At 38.6% G+C, this 20,581-nt stretch overlaps 1 protein-coding gene across 1 annotated transcript; it reads right to left on the bottom strand.

Moving 5' to 3' along the window:
* Positions 1 to 685: 685 nt before the first annotated feature.
* LOC136250331 (multidrug resistance-associated protein 1-like) lies at positions 686 to 19,963 on the bottom strand. The gene is made up of 28 exons (XM_066042522.1): positions 19,711 to 19,963; positions 18,183 to 18,374; positions 13,883 to 14,011; positions 13,597 to 13,734; positions 13,383 to 13,508; positions 13,268 to 13,329; positions 12,542 to 12,670; positions 12,221 to 12,484; positions 11,645 to 11,822; positions 7,289 to 7,543; positions 6,212 to 6,415; positions 5,925 to 6,159; positions 5,808 to 5,880; positions 5,585 to 5,711; positions 5,345 to 5,521; positions 4,807 to 4,974; positions 4,573 to 4,750; positions 4,448 to 4,511; positions 4,259 to 4,397; positions 4,037 to 4,206; positions 3,571 to 3,925; positions 3,318 to 3,517; positions 2,961 to 3,099; positions 2,815 to 2,916; positions 1,561 to 1,707; positions 1,171 to 1,496; positions 918 to 1,112; positions 686 to 871 (listed from the first exon to the last, which is right to left on the bottom strand). The coding sequence occupies exons 1-28, from the start codon at positions 19,765 to 19,767 to the stop codon at positions 763 to 765; spliced, it is 4,638 nt and encodes a 1,545-aa protein (XP_065898594.1). The 5' UTR covers positions 19,768 to 19,963; the 3' UTR covers positions 686 to 762.
* Positions 19,964 to 20,581: the final 618 nt, after the last annotated feature.

The raw sequence follows: 20,581 nt of genomic DNA, 5'->3' as shown, positions 1-20,581 counted from the left end.
TATAGTACTAAATCTGAGATTTCTTTGCTGAGAGTCCAAGGGTTAAGTATAATTTCAACATTTTTTATAGTACACATTTGGGAAGGAGGGAGGGGTTAAGTAACTCTACACTTGTGAAGATGCTGATGATCTCAGGCTAAACTGAGCCAGATGTTTGAAGTCTTACACAACACCTGCATGATACATAATAATATTCCTCTACCATGGATTGAATGTGCTGAATTGCATGATAAAGTGGCTCAGAGTGTAAAGTACTTATTGCTGCAAGAACATTAAACAACTCGCTACTTCCTTTCCTTAAAAGTAACAAAGCAAAGGACTAGAAATCTATCATATTCTTATTAGCTACACATGTACAGAATGGATATTTTCTGTAACTTTTTAATTAAAATTTTTAGTCCAATAGGTACTCCACTGCAGGGCATGCCAATTGGTGCCCAGGCTTATAATTAGTCAGCAAAAAAGAAATCAGGGATGTATAAACATTGTATTTGTCATAGAAAACAAAATTTTTCTGTTGTGAGAAGCAGAGTAACAGATCATTACAGCACTGTATAAAACAGAGGCTGCACTCCTAATAATTGTATCAACGCAACGATCATGAGAATACAAATTGTATATGCGTGTGTGTGCATGTGTACGTATGTGCGTGTCGTGTGCATTAGCATTAAAACTTGCAAAAAAATTGATAAATAAATAAATAAATAATTAAAAACTGGAGTGTGCATATGTGATTATGTGATGGAAATTAAAGCTGCCATTTTAAACAAGTCCAGCATCTTTAACCATACTATAAAATTTTTCTTTATTATCCACAAGTTCTTTAGGAGTACCAAACTCAACTACCTTTCCTGCCTCAAGAACAAGAATTCTAAAAGCAACACTATCATGTTAAATCAGTTAAGAGGATTCCCTACCTGTCATAATCCATGATGGTGTTGAGGCGATGGGCTATGGTGATTACTGTACAATCAGCAAACTCTGTCCTGATTGTACACTGGATTAGATCATCAGTTTCCATATCCACAGCAGCTGTGGCCTCATCCAGGACCAGTACCTTGGTCTTGCGTAGCAGGGCTCGACCCAGACACACTAACTGACGTTGTCCAACACTATTATTACAAATATGAAGAAGCCCTTCTATGTGCAGCAATACCAGTCAGTACTCACCTTAAGTTCTCTCCTCCCTCAGCAATCTGATGAAGTAACTGATCATCTAATGTCAACACAAAGTCTTTCAAGTGTGCGCTCTCAAGACATTTCCACACTTCATTATCTGTGTACTTGTCAAAAGGGTCCAAATTGGCCCGTAATGTGTCAGCAAATAACACAGGGTCCTGTGGAATGATGGTGATGCGTGACCGAAGGTCTTGTAACCCAAATGTAGCAATGCTGTGATCATCAATTATGATGGAGCCCCCAGCTGCCTCAATGATCCGGAACAGTCCCAATGTCATTGAAGACTTGCCAGCTCCTGTTCTGCCAACAATGCCAACCTACAAAATGTACATAGTTAGGAGGTAACAGTGTTAGTTGTAGTTTCATCATCTAACTAGTTACCTTTTCTCCACCTCTGATGTTACAGGTCACCTCCTTAAGCACCAGATCAAGTCCCTCTCTATACCTAGTGGAGTATCGTTCAAACTGGACCCTGCCTGTACTCGGCCAATTATGAGGTGGACGATGATCATAAATAATGGCTGGTGCCTAAAAAATTTGCAAATCAAGTGTACTAAGACAAATGATAGAGTGTCATGTGGGCCTAGAAGCCAGTGTGCCACAGCAGCGAGTTAACAGGAAGAACAATAATGCACTTACATAACTCTGTGCTACTTTCACAAATTTTATAGTGGAAATGCCCAACAACCTTCAGTAATTCACAACTTTGAGCCCAATCACCTTTAAGATACGAGGCCCCAAAAATCAGCTCAGTATTTTTCCTTTTTCACACACTTACAAAAACTGAATTGCCTTGAAATTTGGTTCATGCATGAACAAGATAACTGTCATCATTACATCCATTTCTTGGTTGCCACCATTGATTTCACAACTTTACCATTTTTTTTTGGGGGGGGGGGGGGAGAGAGAGGGACCCTTTTTAATGGTTTCCTGAAATTGGTTTGGCCAAAACTGTGTGTTTGCATGTCTGTCCAACACCCACGTGAGAAAACAGGTTTTGACAGAACTACACAAAATAAACCTTCATTCAATGCATAAAGGCTGTTTACGTACGTACTAAAACTTAACTTTCTGTTTTCATCGTGTTTACTTGAAGGGGGTGTAGCTGGTAACTGAAACCAGGTGAAACAGTTTAGTAGGGGCTAGCCTATGTGCTGTAACAGGCGTATAATGACTGAAAAACAACGTAACAGGTCTTGTAAGTTACCGGGAATGGCATATCTTCTCGAGTTGAAAGGGGGAATATCCCCTTTGCACATGAACAAAAATTAAGAGCAGCCATAAGGCTTTGTGCAGAGAATTCGCATATGACATCACAATAGACAAACTAAACAACAGGTTAAGAAGATACTTTTGTGCGTAATTTGTGGTTCAAAGTGGTTTGTTTGAGTTTTGCTATCTTAGCGATGCATAGCAATGTAATTGATGAATAAAAATAAAAATTGGTGAATTATGAAATACAATAAATGTTAATGTACCGTATGTATCGTTACAAAACAAGGAAATAAATTAATAGCACGCTGTGTGTAATTATAAAGAATTAATAAATTCAAGGGATGGTATTTACTGGGCAACTGGTTTTAGAAATAGCACAGCATCAACTTGTTACAGTTTTGGTGTAGATATTATACAAACCTCATTAGTCACTTCAGCATATTCCTTAGTCCTCTCTACAGCTACTATGTTGGTCTCTAGTTCACTGGTCATTCTGACAATCCAATTCAGCGACTGAGTCACCTATACAACAAAATATTACAGCTATCCTGACTTGAGATGTTTACCTGTAAGGCATAGGAAATGGAGAGACCAGCCAAACCAGGATCAATACCATCACCACTAGAATTACGCTCTATCACAGTAAACAATGCAGCAAATAAAATGATCAAATTGCCAATTAACTCTAATCGAACGGCCAACCATCTAAATAAAGAAAAAACAGAATGAACAAGAATGCAACACAAAGATGAGTTACTCATTTGCATAAATAGATACGAATACTGTAAGTTCAGAAATTTAGAAAGCAAACTATAGTAAAACTCTCAAATACATTTCACTGACAGTCTAGCTGTATTTCTTAACAAATACCATTTCTGAAGGTAATACAGCTTTAAAACGTGGCTAAATCAAATGAACAGCACCTGTTGGAACAGATTCCAGGGTAGTACGCTGCTTGATTTTCATCCACTCTGTGCTCACTCTCCATAATAAACCTCTCTTGATGTCGATATGCTCTAATAGTAGACAAGCCAAGAAGAGTCTCTTGGAAGTGTGTGTAGATTGGTGACCTGCGGATGGACTCCAGTCTTTTTAGCTGACGTGAAGTGGCCACATAAAACCGCTGCAATAAAAAACAAACTGTAAGTTACTACTTCATTAATTACACTCTGTTACCTGAATTAAAACATAAAGAACTGTTAAGGGAAGGATGACAGCCATAAATAGTGGAGTGGCATAGCTGACTACGACTATAGTAGTTAAAACGGTTAAGAAAGTTCGAAGAAATGCTGATAGAGAGCGTGGAATCATTTCATCAATTGTATAAATATCTTTTGAGAATCTATTCAGAATTCTACCAGATGGTGTAGTATCAAAGAATGACATTGGTAGTCGTAGGATGTTCACCAATAGTCGATGGTGGATCAGTCTTGAAGCAAAGATGCCAGCCACGGCAAGAGAGAATGATGAACATATTGCAAGGACACTTTGAGCTGCTCCAAACACAGCATATATCCCCAGATATTCACCACTATAAGACAGACAGACAGACATCAGATTTTAACACAACAAAGATATCTATCTATACACCCATGTAGTTGAATGCTTGAATCCACTAATGCACAACAACATGTACACTAACGTGGAATGGGTCATGTTTCCAGGCCCATTGTCTTCATCAGTGCTCCATTTAGCCAGCCAAATGTTGGATCCCACTGAAGCACCATTATAGCCAATATTGAAGATTAGTGTAAGGAACCCCATAATAAAAGTACATGACTTGATATACTCCCATATCACTGATAGTTTAACCTGTAGAGCAGTAAACTATTGAGTAAGAAGATGGCCAGATCTATATCCTTACATTTCCACTCTCAGCCTTTTCCTCTTGAACAAGTTGAGAAGTCTTCTTCACATCTCCTTGATTTTCTTCCAATGATTTTGGCTGGTCAGACTGAATGTTCAGTTCTGTATCGTCGACTGTTGAGGATTCCCCTTCAAGTCTATAATGTTAAATCATATAGATATCCACCATTAGATCAGTTTCTCTTACAAATTTTCTGCTGAAGCTTGTGCTTCTAGTAAATCCTCGATACTTCCTGTGTACGCTTGCGCTTCTGTAGGGAATTTTTATACTCAAAAGCTTTATAACACACAGACACAACTTAAGTATTATACCGGTTTCTTCTTCCTCCTCCTCCATTGAGGCATAGGTACGCACAAACTCAGCAAAAGCTCCATTGTTGTCAATCAGTTCAGCATAGGCACCCATCTCACTGATCCTACCATTCTCTATGGTAACAATTACATCACATTGTGGTAGGTATGACAACCCATGAGTGACAAATACTCTTGTCTAAAAGATAGGAGGGTAAACAATAGAATAGTATATGACTCTTAATATTCTAGTACCTTTCCCTTTAGCAGACCCTGTGGTCCAATCACTTGATCAAAGATGTGCTTTCCAACATGAGAGTCAACAGCTGATAAAGGATCATCAAAATAGTAAACATCAGCTTCTTGATAAATTGCTCTGGCCATGCTCACTCTCTGCTTTTGACCTCCACTAAGATTAATACCCTGTAAAGGAAATAGTTCGTGTCTGTGTCTGTGACTCCATCCTGCAATAGAATTATCGCATGTATGTAGCCTTCACAATATTCTATTTATTGAATTTTGCAATAATTATCACACTTATCATCTAATTTGGGTCTATTCTGAGCCTTGTATTCAATACAGTTTGTGCATGCTATCGCTAAACATGTCAATTGGTTAACTTGTGGTGTTTGTAAGTTAATTCTCAGTAAAAACAAGCATTCATATTGACAATGCAGACTATCTGGGTTATGTTACAATTTTCACATGCAACATTGCAATAATCACATTACATAGCTCATGAAATAATCGCATGTCACAAATTAAATATTGCTCAACCCTATAATGTAGTAACCTTTTCTCCAATTTCTGCCAAATCTCTTCCTGGTAAGATCTCCAGGTCAGGTCCAAGAGCACAACAATCAATGACTGAGTCATACAGTACTGTATTGTGTGACTTCCCAAACAAAATATTATCCTGTACTGTTGCATTCTGTATCCATGCTTGTTGTGGGACATAAGCCACACGTCCCTAGTCAGAACAAGACCAAAGAGTTGTAAACACAAAAAATTCTTGCTAGGCTGCAAGTTGTACCTTAACTATGACATGGCCTTCAATTTTCTCCATTTCTCCAAGGAGAGCTGATATGAGTGATGACTTGCCAGCTCCCACATGACCCACTACTGCCACCAACTGACCAGGTTTGATGTTCAGATTGATACTGTGAATAAGAACAGTAACAAAGTGACCTACTAACAATTGTACTTGAGATACCACATTGACATGCACACACCCACACACACACAAAGACTCTAACTTTTCTAAAATAGTGCTTCCAGTCCTATCCCATGCAAAACTCCCAGCTTGTACAGTAACAACATCCTCATCACCTATAACAACACATTAGTGACATCATCATACACAGTTACCATACCAACAGTTGTTTCCTCAATGTTGTGTACATTGTCAGGATCAAGTTCATCATTCTTTAAGAAGGCGGTCAGTCTCTTAAGTGACACGCTGGCCTGTACAATACCAGAGATCAAGCGTGGAAACACAGCGATTGGAAATTTGAGAATATTAAACAGTGAGAGTGCCACAAAAGCTCTTTCAGCTGTCAGACTTTCATCACTGGTAGCAACAAACGTCCCAAAAGTTGATAGAGATACCTTTAGAATTGTTAGAGCATTAAACATTATAACAAAAATGTATGGTGATTACCAAAAAGGGAGTACATGCCCAACTAAAAGATTCCACAGTGTTCAAATATGTAATTCGTCTAAAGATGGCTAACTCCTTCTTTCGTATGTTTTCTACATCCTTTTGAAAGTGATCCTCCCATGCATACAACTTGATCACTTTAATACCATTGAGTATTTCGTTCATCAAGCGAATACGACGATCTTTCTGTACCATCTGTTTAACCTAATAAGTGACCAACAGTTAAGTAAAGTCAATTCACACAGTATGGCACAACCATATTTGCACACATGTGTGTGTAGTATGTGGTTATCACATGACTAAGAAAGTTCCATAGATCACAATTCTTCCCAACACGATGCAGTTTACAAAGTATTTCAACAGGAGAGCTTTCAATGGTGGCTCCAGCATAAAGCATTTGGGACATAGAGGGGACATAGGGGCATCTTTCCCACAGCCCTCTCCAACGTGACCAGGTATATCACCACAAAAAATTCAAACACAACTGAGATACTCCAACAGAGCAGTTGATAACTCTAATAGTACAGTCATTTCAATACCATCTGTTTGAATTTTTATTAGTGATTGTTTGCTACTCAACAAGATATTACTGGAACTGTTCCGCTTAGACCACCGAGATGTAATAATGAAAATCTTGCTGTAAAGTCAAGTGTGCAATAACAAAATAGCTAACGATGACTGGCAGCATTTTAGCCTGAGTATGCCCCTCCCCTTGCCGGTTCCTGGATCTGCTGCTTGGCAGTGTACAACAAGACAAATGTGTTGTGTGTGTTGTATCAATAGGGACCCCTGGTGATAACTTGGGAACAAGTCCTTGTCTTGCGCAGTGGATTTATTGCATGACTTTTATTACGTAGATTGTGAAACCTCCTGCAGGTTACAACTTACTAGTACTCAGAAGGATTTTCCTGTGCTAGACTCTGGAACCAGTGTGTGGGTAAGTGACATGTGGCTTAAATTAGCCCTGTATAAAAATCAGAAGTGTCATTATACAGGCTAGTATCAATATTAGAAGTTAGAAATACCCCAGTATAACGTAAGGCATTGAATAAAGCAATACACCAGATAACATTTTACCTGTAATTTCTTATTAATTGATGCTATAACAGCATTGAATGGTATCATCAATATCATCACTGCCACACCAGCAAACACAGATGGTCCCATTGTGATGTAGAGGAAGATGATAGCCAGTATGATCTGAAATGGACAGGACCAAATACAGTGAAGATACGTCATCAGGTCCATGAAACGTTGAGCATCGATGGACATCAAGTTGACTATCTCTCCGACTGTACTCTGTTGTCGGGCACTGCTGCTAAGTCGCAGAGCCTAAGAATGTTAACACAAAATGTGACAAATTGTGTAACAGTACTATCGAGAAAAATTAATGCTGCTAAACTTTTGTTTGTCTGAGATGTGGGTAGTTTAACTACAAATGCCGTATAAGCAGGCAAGTAAAATAGTTGGCGTTTGCTTAATAATTTGCATTTGGTGAGAGCTTAATTTGATGAAAAGCATGTCTAATAAAATAAAATCCCACGTGGCCAGCAGCTAACTACATGGCTTCTCATTTATAAAGATGTACGGACCTTACATTGTTACCTATGTACTGGCCTGCATACACAGAGACTCTTTCATGTGAAACGGAGGATAATTTATCCAGTGCAGCAGCCATCCGAAAAGGAAACGTAGCAATTTTCAGTGCAAAATCTCCACTGTGTGTATCTTTGCTTCCTTACGGCTATAGAGTAGGACCTTAACCTGTGATATCACACAATTGTTTGATTAACTACAGGCTGAGTTTCATTACATTGAAAGCAAATATTTAGTGCCTCCCAAACAGGTAAAAGGCTATCTCACTAGCTATCTTAATTTGCATCAGATTTGACATAATCCTACTTGAGGCTACTTTTCTATTGATATCACCATACTTGACAAGCTTGCTAGATACAACACCCTTGCTTCTTGCTTCACTTGATCTCGTGCCTGTTCACTTGGTTCAAGTATTAGAAACACTAATAATAAAATACGGTGAAATTTTAATTTGGAAATTTTGTAAGTATCTGTCAATCCACGCCAAAATTTCTGCTTATACGATATAGTTCCACCATTCACCTGTCCCTTTGTAGCATTTTAGAAGACCACAGAAACAGGAAGCCAAATTGACGTTGTGAAACCTTACTGGATAAACCAATTAACTGGCCAGTTATCACTTTTTTTGCATAACTGATATCTAAGATATTTACTCAAAAATGTATGTTTTGGGTACTGTCCTCATCCTTTTAACATTGATATCACACTTGCTATAGGTATAATCACTTGGTGACTATCATTTTGGCCAGTAGATGGACAATCTGATAAATTGTACTATAAATTTTAAGGGTATGTACTATGTAGCTTACATGCTAAAAATTGCAGGAAACGTCAGTCAATTCAGTTCACTGGATAACCAACATATGATTTGCTCAGTTATGATATTCTGTCTAGTTTCACAGCTCTAAGCCAAATATGCCAGTAGAGCTGCTGAATGCTATATTAGAGTGTTTACTAGAGTGACTAACCAGTATATTTGAGTACTGTATATATAGTAAAAAAACTTTGGTGGTAAAAAACTTTGGCGAATTTGGTGAATAGCATTACAATCACCAAAGTTTTATCCGCCAATTATTTTTAGCAATCACATGAGCAAATTATGTTGAAAGGATGGGTACTGAAGTATTGCGACAGGTATCATAGGTATTTCCAAGCGTTCCCTTCAATTGTTACGAGGTTCATTGTCCCACAAGAGTTCACGAAAATCCAAACATTGCTCTCAACATTACAAGAACCAGCGAACAATGCTTACACTTTTATGGTAGCTACCACGTCACTACCGGAAAGTGCAAGCGATTAAATGAGCAGCTGTTTCCATCGCGAGTCATCATCCCTCAATGTGAGGGATGAAGACTCGCGATCGAAATGGCTGCCACGCCCCTTAATTGGCGAGTTGCATAATCACTCGCAATTGCGTGTAGCAATGTTGTATTCGGGCGGTACAGTAGTAGCCAACACATAAGTTTCCTATCATTTTATATATAGCCATTCCCAGGCTGACCAGAGATCCATTACAGCTTCAAACCACTCGTCACGGATCGCCACTGTGCTTGGGAAAAGCAGCCATCAAAAGCATACCACTCAAGTCTAGACTATGAAATAGGGCTGGGAGATAATTTAGATAAATAGATAATCTAGATACCTAAATCACCTATCGTAAATTAAATAATGATTTTCATTATAGAGATAATAGTAAATCTCTGTAATCTAGTGTATATCAACCACAGTCAGATGAAAAACCTTTGGAAAGGTATCAAACTAAATGAGGAACAGGTAAAATTTACAAGTACTTTATGTCAAAAAACTGTGCTTACAATATTACATTATTATTGGCCTAAAATGGTTGTCACTTATCAAGATATAGGTTTTAGTATTATCGCACAGCCCTACTATGAAATTTGATCGTTCATTCGTGTAGCTTTGTGTTCTTGGTGATCTGCTGTCACGGGTGATGAGACTGGTTTTTCCTGACCCAGTCACATATTTGCATATATCATAGATTCCCTAAAATTTTGGCATCTTTAAATATTCGGCACTCCCCGTGCTTTGAACGCAATGTGCTCTAAATTTCGGCAAGCGGAAAGAAAGTTTCTATTACAAGCGCGCTAATTTTTTGGCACTTGGAGTACTAGTTGACGAAGGTTTCTTTAGTACTGAGGATTCCCAGTGACCTCACATAATATGCTGGATGAAGCACCAAGTGTGAAATTGTTCACAGAACGAACGTGCCCAACAATATCATCGTGTGACATCACAGCTACCACAAAACGATCTTCGTTTCTGTTCGCAGAATAACATCTCTCCTGGAGCCCACAAACATGATACATCCTCAGATATAATGCTCTGTTAAGTCATGGAACACTTCATGCAGCAACTGGGAGCTAGCGAGATTTAATTAATTATCACGAGATAGCTAGTTTAATAGTATTGATTGTGGTTTCTTTTATTATTAGTGTCGAGTGACTGTATACAAAGCGATGTAGTAATGACATTGATCATCTCTCCTGGATAATGTAGGCAATCACAGTATATAAGTTAGTGATGCAGTGAAGTGAGTGTTGCGCCAGTATCGTCAGTTCCGCCACAAGGCATTCCTGTTGGTCCCTGTACTGAGAAAGAAATCTAGAAAGCAGATCGCAAATAACATAGCCATGAAGTGTAGTCTCGCGTAGCCAGACATTTTTCTTTCTTTTGTGTGGGGGCGGGGAAAGAAAAGGGTCTGGTGAACATAGTATAGCATTGTCGTTGACCTATCCCAAGATTGTGGGGATTCTACTGCGCAGCTTCCGGATTGCTGTTTGGTGCAAATGACATGATCTGCTGCATTTGCGTCCTGTTACCATAGATATTTCATTAGTAGCTATGGTAACAGGATGCAAATAATAGCAAATCACATCATTCGTGCCAATCAACAATCCAGAAGCTGCGCAGTGGAATCCCTACAATCTCGGAATAGGCCAACAACGATGCTATACTATGTTTACCAGACCCTTTTCTTTCCTGCCCCCACACAAAAGAAAGAAAAGGGTCTGGCTACGCAAGACTACCTGAAGTGTGCAGACTGTATTAGGGATAGATCCCTAAAATTCGACAATAACACCGGGTTGGTACATTTTTTTTCCTAATTGTTCGGCCAGACACGAACGGAATTAATTTATTTCTGCTGAATTTTTAGGGAATCTACGGTATCCATACAAAAACAGCCAAGCAGTGAAAAAAGGGTGCGGCCTTCAAAAGCCTAGGTGAATGAAATCAAAGACAGGAGCCAAGAAATGGATGCAATGATAGTAATAAATGTTAATAAAGAACATTAATTAACATTGCAGCCATTTCTTGGCTATCACCTTTGATTTCACAACTTTTTTCACCCAGGCTTTTGAAGGCAACACCCTTTCTTCACTGCTTGGCTGTTTTTGTATTGACTTCACTTTTCTTTGTACTTTATAAGGTCCTATGTCTGGCTTTGGGGTTGATATTTACCAAAATATCTTCTTATCTACAGATACAATGATGACTATTGCAGATTCAATAGAGTACACGGACTTCTACTGATAGAACACACATACGTAGAATGTTCTAGAAGGATGAATTTCTATTTGTAGAACTATAAAATTACAAACTTTTTGCTATTAAGTAGATTTAAGCAAACTTTATGAAGTAGAAATTAAGTGAAGGGAACAGCCGTGATAACAGTGACTCAGTGGTTAAGGATCTGGGTGTTAGGTGTGGAGCACAAATGGTATACAGTACATTGGCCATTACATGCATTTACATATTTAGATACCCGTTACTAACAGAGCACCAAAATAGCCCCACCCACACACATCATGTGATCACCTTGTTATAAACAATAGAAATGATGGAGGTCCTCATGTGCATGCCAAGCAAAAAGCATCGGTGGAAATAATGCTGTAACACCAGTGACTGCATTATAGCAGTCGAAAACAAGAAAAAGGCATAGAAGTATCCCTTCCATGCTGGTTCATCAGAATCCTTAGTATACTCTATCAGTAACCTGAGACAAGCAAACAATGTATACATAGGATATAAATGAAGACATAGGCTGTAATGAATCCTGGATACCTGTCTCAACTTTTCATTGTAAAATCCCACAGTTAGCAGCACACGATATGGTGAAATATGTATTACAGTATTGGGTGAAAATACCTCACACGCATATATATGTTGATAGATACTAGCATTACCTCTCCATAATACGTACAGAAAATTAACAACAGACAAGACATTGACTGTTGGGGCTGGCAAATACCCTGTACAAAATGAAGTGATGTTAGTGCCTGAAGAGCAAAGCAGTGAAAAAGGTGTGGCCTTAAAAAGCCAGGGTTAGGGTAGAGGCCATGAATGGTTACAATGATAATGACACAGCACCATAGTTTGGTATTACGCCCTTACTTCAATACTTGAGGTCCAACAAAATTCAACAAATCATTGATCACTTTTAGAAATCCAGCTGCTAAAAAAGGTAATGCATAAGTCTGGCACATTGCCAGTAACAATGATGGCTTTGATGTAGCTTGTCTTGTGGTCTGCTGCCTTCTAGCATTTGGTGTTTCCATCTCAAAATCAGTATCATTCATTAAAGCACGAGTAGGAGATAATTCAAAAGACTCAGTATCATCTTCAGGAGATTGTGAGTAGCGAGAACAATAACTAGTTCTATTAATAGACATTACATCACATTTGTCATCGTTATTATTATCACCAATTGTTGACCTTGTTTTGTTCAATTGTTTCTGCCAATTCTCTGCCAATTTTGGAGCCAACGTTTCTGACCTATCATTAGGATTGAGTGACCACAAGTCTGAGTTCTGGAGGGCTCTACGCCATCCAGTAATGATCATCCTGGGAGAAAGGAAAAGAGGTCATTTGTCAAATTATCGTACATACTGGGACCGGTTGTGTATCTGCCATCAAGAACTGTTTTCAACCAGTGAACCCTAAACCCATTTGCTTTTCAGGCAATAATAAAAGTGTTTAGATAAGTGAATTGTTCAGATGACTGAAGCCCATACATTTATAAACAGAGCTCTGATTAAATACTCTAATAGAACATACACTTGAACTCAAAATACTGTAAATAGAACAGCCATTTCCAATTTTGAATAAACAAGGGTACGAATAAATGAAGGTTGGATAACCGAGGGTCTAAAGGCCAAGTGATTTTTGATTTAATTGTCCATATAATCTTGCGACTGCTCTATTAGAGTATTAATTGAGTACTGAGCTTACCTTTTAAGGTCCTGAAATTTTCTCTATCAAAATACCTACTGTATACCTAACAATGAACACAATTTGAAGAATGGGCCAAAATAGTAAATATACCGTATGACTCAGCACATACGGTATGGCTCAGCAAATACGGTATGGTTAAACTTTTAAAAGGACTGTTCTGTAGACCATGGTCCCTACCCACAATACAATCACAACACAGTTTCATACCTATTCAACCACCACCAGGTCAAGTTGGACAAGAAACTTGATGTCAACTCTGGACTAGGATTCTGTGAGAATTGTAAGTATTCTTGCTAATACCATAACAGGGTATTCCCCTTACATTATCTTCTCCGATGAGCTGATATTCTGACCGTTTGTCTGAAACAGTGCTCAGCACAAACTGAACCAGAAAGACAGCAAAGTTGATGGTAAACGTGACAAACCGAAAAACATCATCCACTCCACTCTGTTACAAAAAAGACAACTATATGCATATTTCATAATTTTAGTAAGGAAAAGAAGTACAAAATCCTGGAACTATATGCAAATTGTACCTGATCTCGGCTCACTAAGATGAGACTACGCAGTTTAATACTAGCATACACAACTAGTGCTCCCCAGAAACAGAACTGGATTCCAGAAGATGGGATACCTTGACGTATCTCACTTGTTATCACTGCTATCATTAGTGCCTACATGTGACAAGCAGTAAAATGTGTACTGGCGGATACATGGAAATATAGATGTACTCTTATGCACTTGATGTGATCTTCTGCTGCCATCACTGGTCACGCACATGCACACACGCACGCATGCACACACACACACACACACACTTACTGCAGAAATCAACAGGACGATGGGAGATATTAACTGGTAATTGGGTACATTATCACTGTCATTAAGCCAGTCCACCACAGTCTTCACCAGATCACACAATGACATCACCATCACCATACAACATAACACCTGTGACAGAATAGATGCATTTATGCAAAGCTGATGCAATCCATTTTTAGCAATGGAATAGTGTAGTCTTTAACCTGTCTTTTTGGTTGTGATATTTAACAGTTATTTATACTATTTATAATACAGTACTATATCATACTGTATAGTAGGGACCACAAAGGAGTAGGCATGGCCCACCAAATAACATCACCAAAAAACCAGCCTCAATTTTCCCAGATGACAATGAGGCAGTATTAGTTAGGTAAAATTAAGCCCAAACAAACTTTCAGATCAACCCAAAACACTTTCAACAGGTTGCTACGGAATTTTAAAAAATATATTATTTTCTATTGACTGATTACCTGACTAACTTATGCCTTCAGACAAGCGTATCTTGATAACAGCTAAGGCTACGGGTTTAATTTTGTCACTGTTCGATGCTGCTTCGGCCCGAGAGGTGCCTTTTGGTATACCATAGTATACATACAATGTATTCTTCATGGATTTACCAGTGTCCTCCTTGAGCTATGTGTCCCATTCAGTGAAAAGTGTTGATTTGGCAGTAGCATGTGATGGCTTCCCTTCAAAACAGAAATTGTCCATATTTTTCATAGTGGCTATTTTGGTGCTCTTCGAACAGTTCTTGAATAATACTGCTGTGTAATGGGTTGAACATAGCTGACAACAAAACGTAATGGATACTTCACTTTTCAGATGATAATTGGGGCACACGGTGCCATTTCTTTCTTTTGGTATGCGTGGATTGCAGAGGTACTTTTGAAACAGTTGTTGATTCGTACTGCTGTGTAATGAGTTGAACATAGCTGACAATGAAGCATAATGGATACTTCACTTTTCAGATGATAATTGATATAGCTGGTGCATGTGGCGCCATTTTAGATGCAGTATGTGTGAGTTCACCAGTCATAATAATTATTTACAAAAAGTTAACAAACAAGTACAGTGGATCCTCACTTATCCGAACCTCAGTTATCCGAACATCTCGATTATCCGAATGCCAAATGTGACTGTTCTATTAGAGTATTTTGTCATCAGTGTGCATTCTATTAGAGTAAATGACTGTTCTATTAGAGTAGTTGAACGAAGCTCTGTATATAAATCAGTGGGCTTCAGTTATCTGAACAAATTCACTTATCTGAACACTTTTGGCTAATTATAAGAACAAAGTTGTTCGGATAACTGAGGATCCACAGTACACAAAAAAAATTGGAATTTTCAACTAGAGTAGGGACCATAGCACATCGATAAAAAGTACTGAAACAAGTTGGAATAGTGCACGATACTAAATCACAGTAAACAATAAATGTTATATCCCTACTGTGTATTTTTATTATGGTATCCTGAGCACAGTAGGGATATAACACTTCTTATTGTTTTACTGTGATTTAATATGCATTTTATATCCACCCACATACGCATACGTGCACTATTCCAGTTTGTTTCAGTACTTTTATCAATGTGCTATGGTCCCCACTCTAGATAGTTGAAAATTCCAATTTTTTGTGCACTTGTCTTACAGTACGTGTATGTGTGTGTGTGCATGCAATACTCCCACCCACTTTTAATAAAAAAAGAGTTGTTGCTAAGGTGAATTGAAGTTGCAGCTAGAGCAGAGCTGCAAGAAACCCGGAGTGTTCTATTTTGGGTCTTGTCCAGGGAGAAACAGCCAAGAAAAAAGAATGACAGAATTCCTGTAATAATCTACTGGACTCACATTGGAGGTTGGGCTAACAGCTGACACTTGTAACCACAAGTGAAAACTATGTTGTACGCTGGGGAAGATGTGACAACGACACCTGGAAAGGTGGCAAGTTATAATTTTTCTGAAAGGTTTTGTTAGCTGAACATTCACTGTAGTCATAAAAGAATTTAACAACAATAGCCTTACCGAGCAAGCTAGAGGAGGTAGGAAAACTATGCTCAGAACTGGATGAAATGCATCAACTACTTCAAGAGTCAGGAGAGAGAGAATATGGCTATGGAAGAAGTTGAGATGGTGAACTAAAGTCGATAGCCTGAGAGAGGAGGTGAAATGACTGGAGGTGGAAGTCTACAGTGGAGCAAGAGTATGTCCAGGCTAAAGCTCAAGTTGGAAATTATTAAAGCTGTTGAAAAGGAGAGGCACAAATGGCAGGAAACAGACAGTAAGTTGTTGCATGAAGCGAGGAAGCAGCTGAGTAAAGGATAACTGTTCATGTGTTAGGGGCTATAGCACAGCCAATAGTGTCACTGATAAGAGTATTACTAATACTGTGGGAAGTCGGACTAGTGCTGTCTGCAGTGCAGGCACTATTGTAACATTTACACTGGAACTGTCAATGCTGTACCCAATTGGCCATGGAACTCAACATATTCATCAGCATATACTCATGTTGTTATCAGTAACATATGTGCAGTTGCAGGTGAATATGCCAGCCTCTTGTGCTGTTTGCCCTTGGTTTACTGCTAATCATGTCGGTAATAGTTTATAGTTTGTTTGGTAGATCAGTGAGCAGTACAATCCCCACCCCTTTCTATCAAAGTATATATTTATCCAGCTGAGTTAATGATGAGTATTCCACATTTAGGAAAGTTTACCAGGGAGAAGTGGGTGATTTGAGTTGGTAGCATCCACATACCACTGGGATAACCGTACTAAACTAGTTTACCTAATTACAAGGTTAAGGGACCAAGTATTTGCTTTGTATTGGTTGTGTAATACTCACCAGAGGAATGATCATGACACACTTGTAGGAGAATTCAGTCCATTTACAGGCTGTGCAAAGTAGTCTTTTCCATGACAGACCCCTAATGAGAGTGTAGATTTGTATGCCTAAGAATTGCATGTTTTGTTCCAGGAGATCAATTAAAGTAGCTGGTGTTGAAGGAATTAAGTTTCAAACAGTGACTGTCAATAACTAAATTTGAGGAGGCTAAGCTTAGAGATATTTGGTCACTCGATTTCTTCTGTAGTGTCAAAGAAACAGGTATCACTGTCAAGAAGTCATGAATGGATTTAATAGTCAATCTCATGCCAACAATCAAAAGCATTGCTACAACTGTACTGCTACTACTGGACACTTTTCTAGGAATTGCCCAGTATGGGGTAGGGCTGCCTTTCTTGAGTCACAAGGTAGAAGTACCAGTAACCCCTCTAGTGGTACCTCTGGAATTATAGTGCACATACGTATGTACGATGTAACATAGGCAGTGTCATATGCGTACGCATGCAACAGTCCCCGTCCACTTTTAAATAAAAAGAGAGTTGTTGCTAAGGAAAATTGAAGCTGTAGCAGAGTGGAGCTGCAAGAAACCTGGATTGTTACAAGTATTACCCTATATTCTGGCTCTAAGGGCTCGATAAAACAGCAAGAAATTTTATGCTACTTGGCATTAATGTGTAATTTGCGTGGGAGGATCACACGTATAAATTATATGACTACTTGATCACTGGAAAATTGAAGCAATCCAAGTACTTAAGAAAATCACTCTAAGCAAGATGACCCTGCAGGAAGTACTTAAAAGCACTACCTATGCTTGTATGTATAAAATATACAGTAATCGGGGTCAAGGGACATATGTCCAAAAATTCGAACATTCATTCATTAAGGAGATATTTGACAAATGTATTTTACCAACAAACTTACCATGGTTACTAATATAGGCATAGTAAAATAATTATTTAGAAAATTAATTAAGTTGAGTTTAGATTACATTGTATACACTATTTCAACGACAACAGTAAATTTCTGCAAAATGTATGACTGAGATATTAGAAACAAACCTTTGAACATTCGTCTGTTAAATTTACAGAACATTGGAATGTGTAAAATGCACATTCATCCCAGTACTAGTCTCAAGGCAAATACAGTACCTTCACCTCGTGCTGCACGTAGCCACTCGACACACACACTCATGCTGTATTTTCCGTACACACACGTTATTGGTACTAATTCCACAAACTTGCAGGCTAAAAATGATTGTTATGTATAAAGGATAATGTGTCATATAGATAATGTCTTAGATAACATCATCATCTTTCACTCCTCTGTATACCACTTTAAAGGGAAAGTCTAAGTACACTGTAGGTACTAAATCTCTATTACAGACCTTAATTTAATTCTTAAGATGCCATGGACAAATGTCCTCACATATTCACAATTCTAAGGACATAGAGTCAAATTGTACTTACCATCTTGGTCACACTCAGCCAGCTGTATGACAATGGAGGACGTCTTGCAAGAAACACAAACCTCAAGGCAGCTAATAGCCAGAAGATGACACAGATGGAGTAGAGGACTGCTGTGTCCTGGAAACATTGTGACAAGTCCACCTCATCATGCCATGTATCATTGACTCCTATGTAGTCAGGTCTACGGTGTGGCTGTGAAGTATCATAAAACATGTAATAAGGGGTATCACACAGGCTCTGGGTATAAGTCAATCTGCAACCCAAACTCACAGTCAACAATCAAGGTCACAAAATTGTTCTACGGTAAGTCAAAGGTCAAAACAAGACGAAGAGTTCAAAACCCACAATAATTCAAAAACAAGTTTATGGAATTATATGCAACTCTCAACACACAAGGATCTCCAACAAACATGTTCCAGCAGTCAAGTTTCTTTCATAGCTGTTGGTAGCAGGTATCAAGAAAAAGTTACAAGCACAAATGTGCATTGGAAAGGTCAAGTCACAGGACAAACACCAATAATGTTTCAAGTCACAGGTCAAAGTAAAATTTTGCTTGGTCAAGACTTTGACTGACTGCAGTTAAGGTTGCAGATCGACCTACAGTGCGAACCTACATAAATGTCCCTTTACCAGTTTTACCTCCTCCAGGCAGGGGATTTATAGAATTAGTGATAAAACATGTCCCGGGGCCAAATATTTCCCTCTCTAGACATACCACATACCTAGGCCTCACCCTAGGCCAACGTTAGGCTGATTTCTGTATGTGTCCAATTAAATGAATTAAGTAATAGTTAGACTTCAGACCACAGGGATCTAAGTAATTTAAGCAAAGGCACTACTACAGGGCCTGAGGGTTACTAAATTCCTGTGGTCTGAAGTCTAAGTTATTTAGTGTAGTTGTTGTACCTTAACACTGTTGACAGCTGCTTATAACAGAAAAATGTAGCATTAATTAGTAGAAACAAGCCATCACTACACCCATAACAGTCACAGGTTTAAAATTAATTGATGCACAATAAACATGAAAAGGGTCTAAGTAACTTACAAGGGGGTGTCAGTTAGGTATGCGCTGTAGGGAGATCTGCGACCGCGGTCGTCAAAGTCTTGACCGGCCAAAATTTCACTTTGACCTGTGACTAAGAGCCTTTTTCAACCTTTGACCGGTGACCTAGCAACAATATTTCAGTACTTTTCGATTATGGGTCAGAATTTTTCACCCTTGACCATTGACTTGGCACAAATTTGGTGGCCTTGACCTTTGACTTAGACTTTGACCACGGTCGCAGATCTACCTATAGTGAGTGCCTGTATGTCACCCCCTTGATTTAGACACCTCCAAAATCCACCACAAAAAGGGTATAAGTATAGTGGGAGGAGCAGGGAGTGAAGCTAACATTTGGCACGCACAACGAATGGTTGCTACGCACACACACACAAGGAGAGATGTATATTTAGCTACGTGTTCTAAACGTAGCCAATATGGATTACATATTGTACTGAGGCCCGTATTGTAATTACACTGACTTACCCAGAAAGCGTCATCGCTAAGGCACAATCCACCAGAAAGTTCATCTTCAATCGGCATCACTAATTGACCACTCAAGTTTCCAAGTACTGGCCTCTAACTGACCTCTCAAGTTCCGCTAATGGCCTCGTGCAGCTGAGGCCGAGGCTGAGGCCATGCGGCACTTTTCAATCTGCTCATGTGATACCCCGGTTGCGAACTCATCAACTCGAGCGAGAACTTTGTGGTCTGTGTGAAGCTAGGCTAGTAATAAATTCTGTGATGTTACTGTGTATCGTAGTGGATGCTGTAGACGCCTATGCACATAACTTACGTATGATTGCATCATAGATATTAGAGAAACATAATCTCGATTAAAGAATGCGTGTATGATGCAACCTCTGGCTCTGAGATGCCTTTTTTGGTCAAGTCATAGGTATTATCTTACCGAGTACCTACAGTTTAATAGGGCTACCTAACTAGAATTGAAAAGTGCAACTATAGTAAATAAATGTATCATATTATGGTGTAGTATTAGTGTCAAAATAGTACAGTATTTTGGTAGATACAGTGTAATTTTTTTGTGTGCGGGTGAAGCCAGGTGTTGAAATTACAATGAGTCGCACAATTAATTTTTGATGGGTGATGGAATATTTATGAGGGCAGTATAAATAAATTAAAACTGCACATCGATTAATTTCCAAAGGGCGATGAATATTTAATAGCCCTCGCCAAAATTAATATTGAATCGACCTCTTTAAAAATAATTTGCAGCCCTTTAATTAATCATACCGCCCTCAGAAATATTCATCGCCCTATGGAAATTAATCAATGTGCAGTTTTAATTTATTTATACTGCCCTCATAAATATTCCATCACCCATCAAAAATTAATT

The sequence above is a fragment of the Dysidea avara genome, chromosome 3, assembly GCF_963678975.1.
Source record: "Dysidea avara chromosome 3, odDysAvar1.4, whole genome shotgun sequence".
NCBI lineage: Eukaryota > Metazoa > Porifera > Demospongiae > Dictyoceratida > Dysideidae > Dysidea > Dysidea avara.
This window is presented reverse-complemented; position numbering and strand designations above follow the sequence as displayed.

Bases quoted from the DNA above. Each gene is read 5' to 3' on its own strand.
- LOC136250331 (XM_066042522.1), bottom strand. From the start codon at position 19,767: ATGCCGATTGAAGATGAACTTTCTGGTGGATTGTGCCTTAGCGATGAC. The intron at 7,544-11,644 runs GTGATCACATGA...TAACATTCTTAG, and splicing joins TTTCTATTGTTTATAACAAG to GCTCTGCGACTTAGCAGCAG. The intron at 872-917 runs GTAGGGAATCCT...TGTTGCTTTTAG, and splicing joins ACCATCATGGATTATGACAG to AATTCTTGTTCTTGAGGCAG.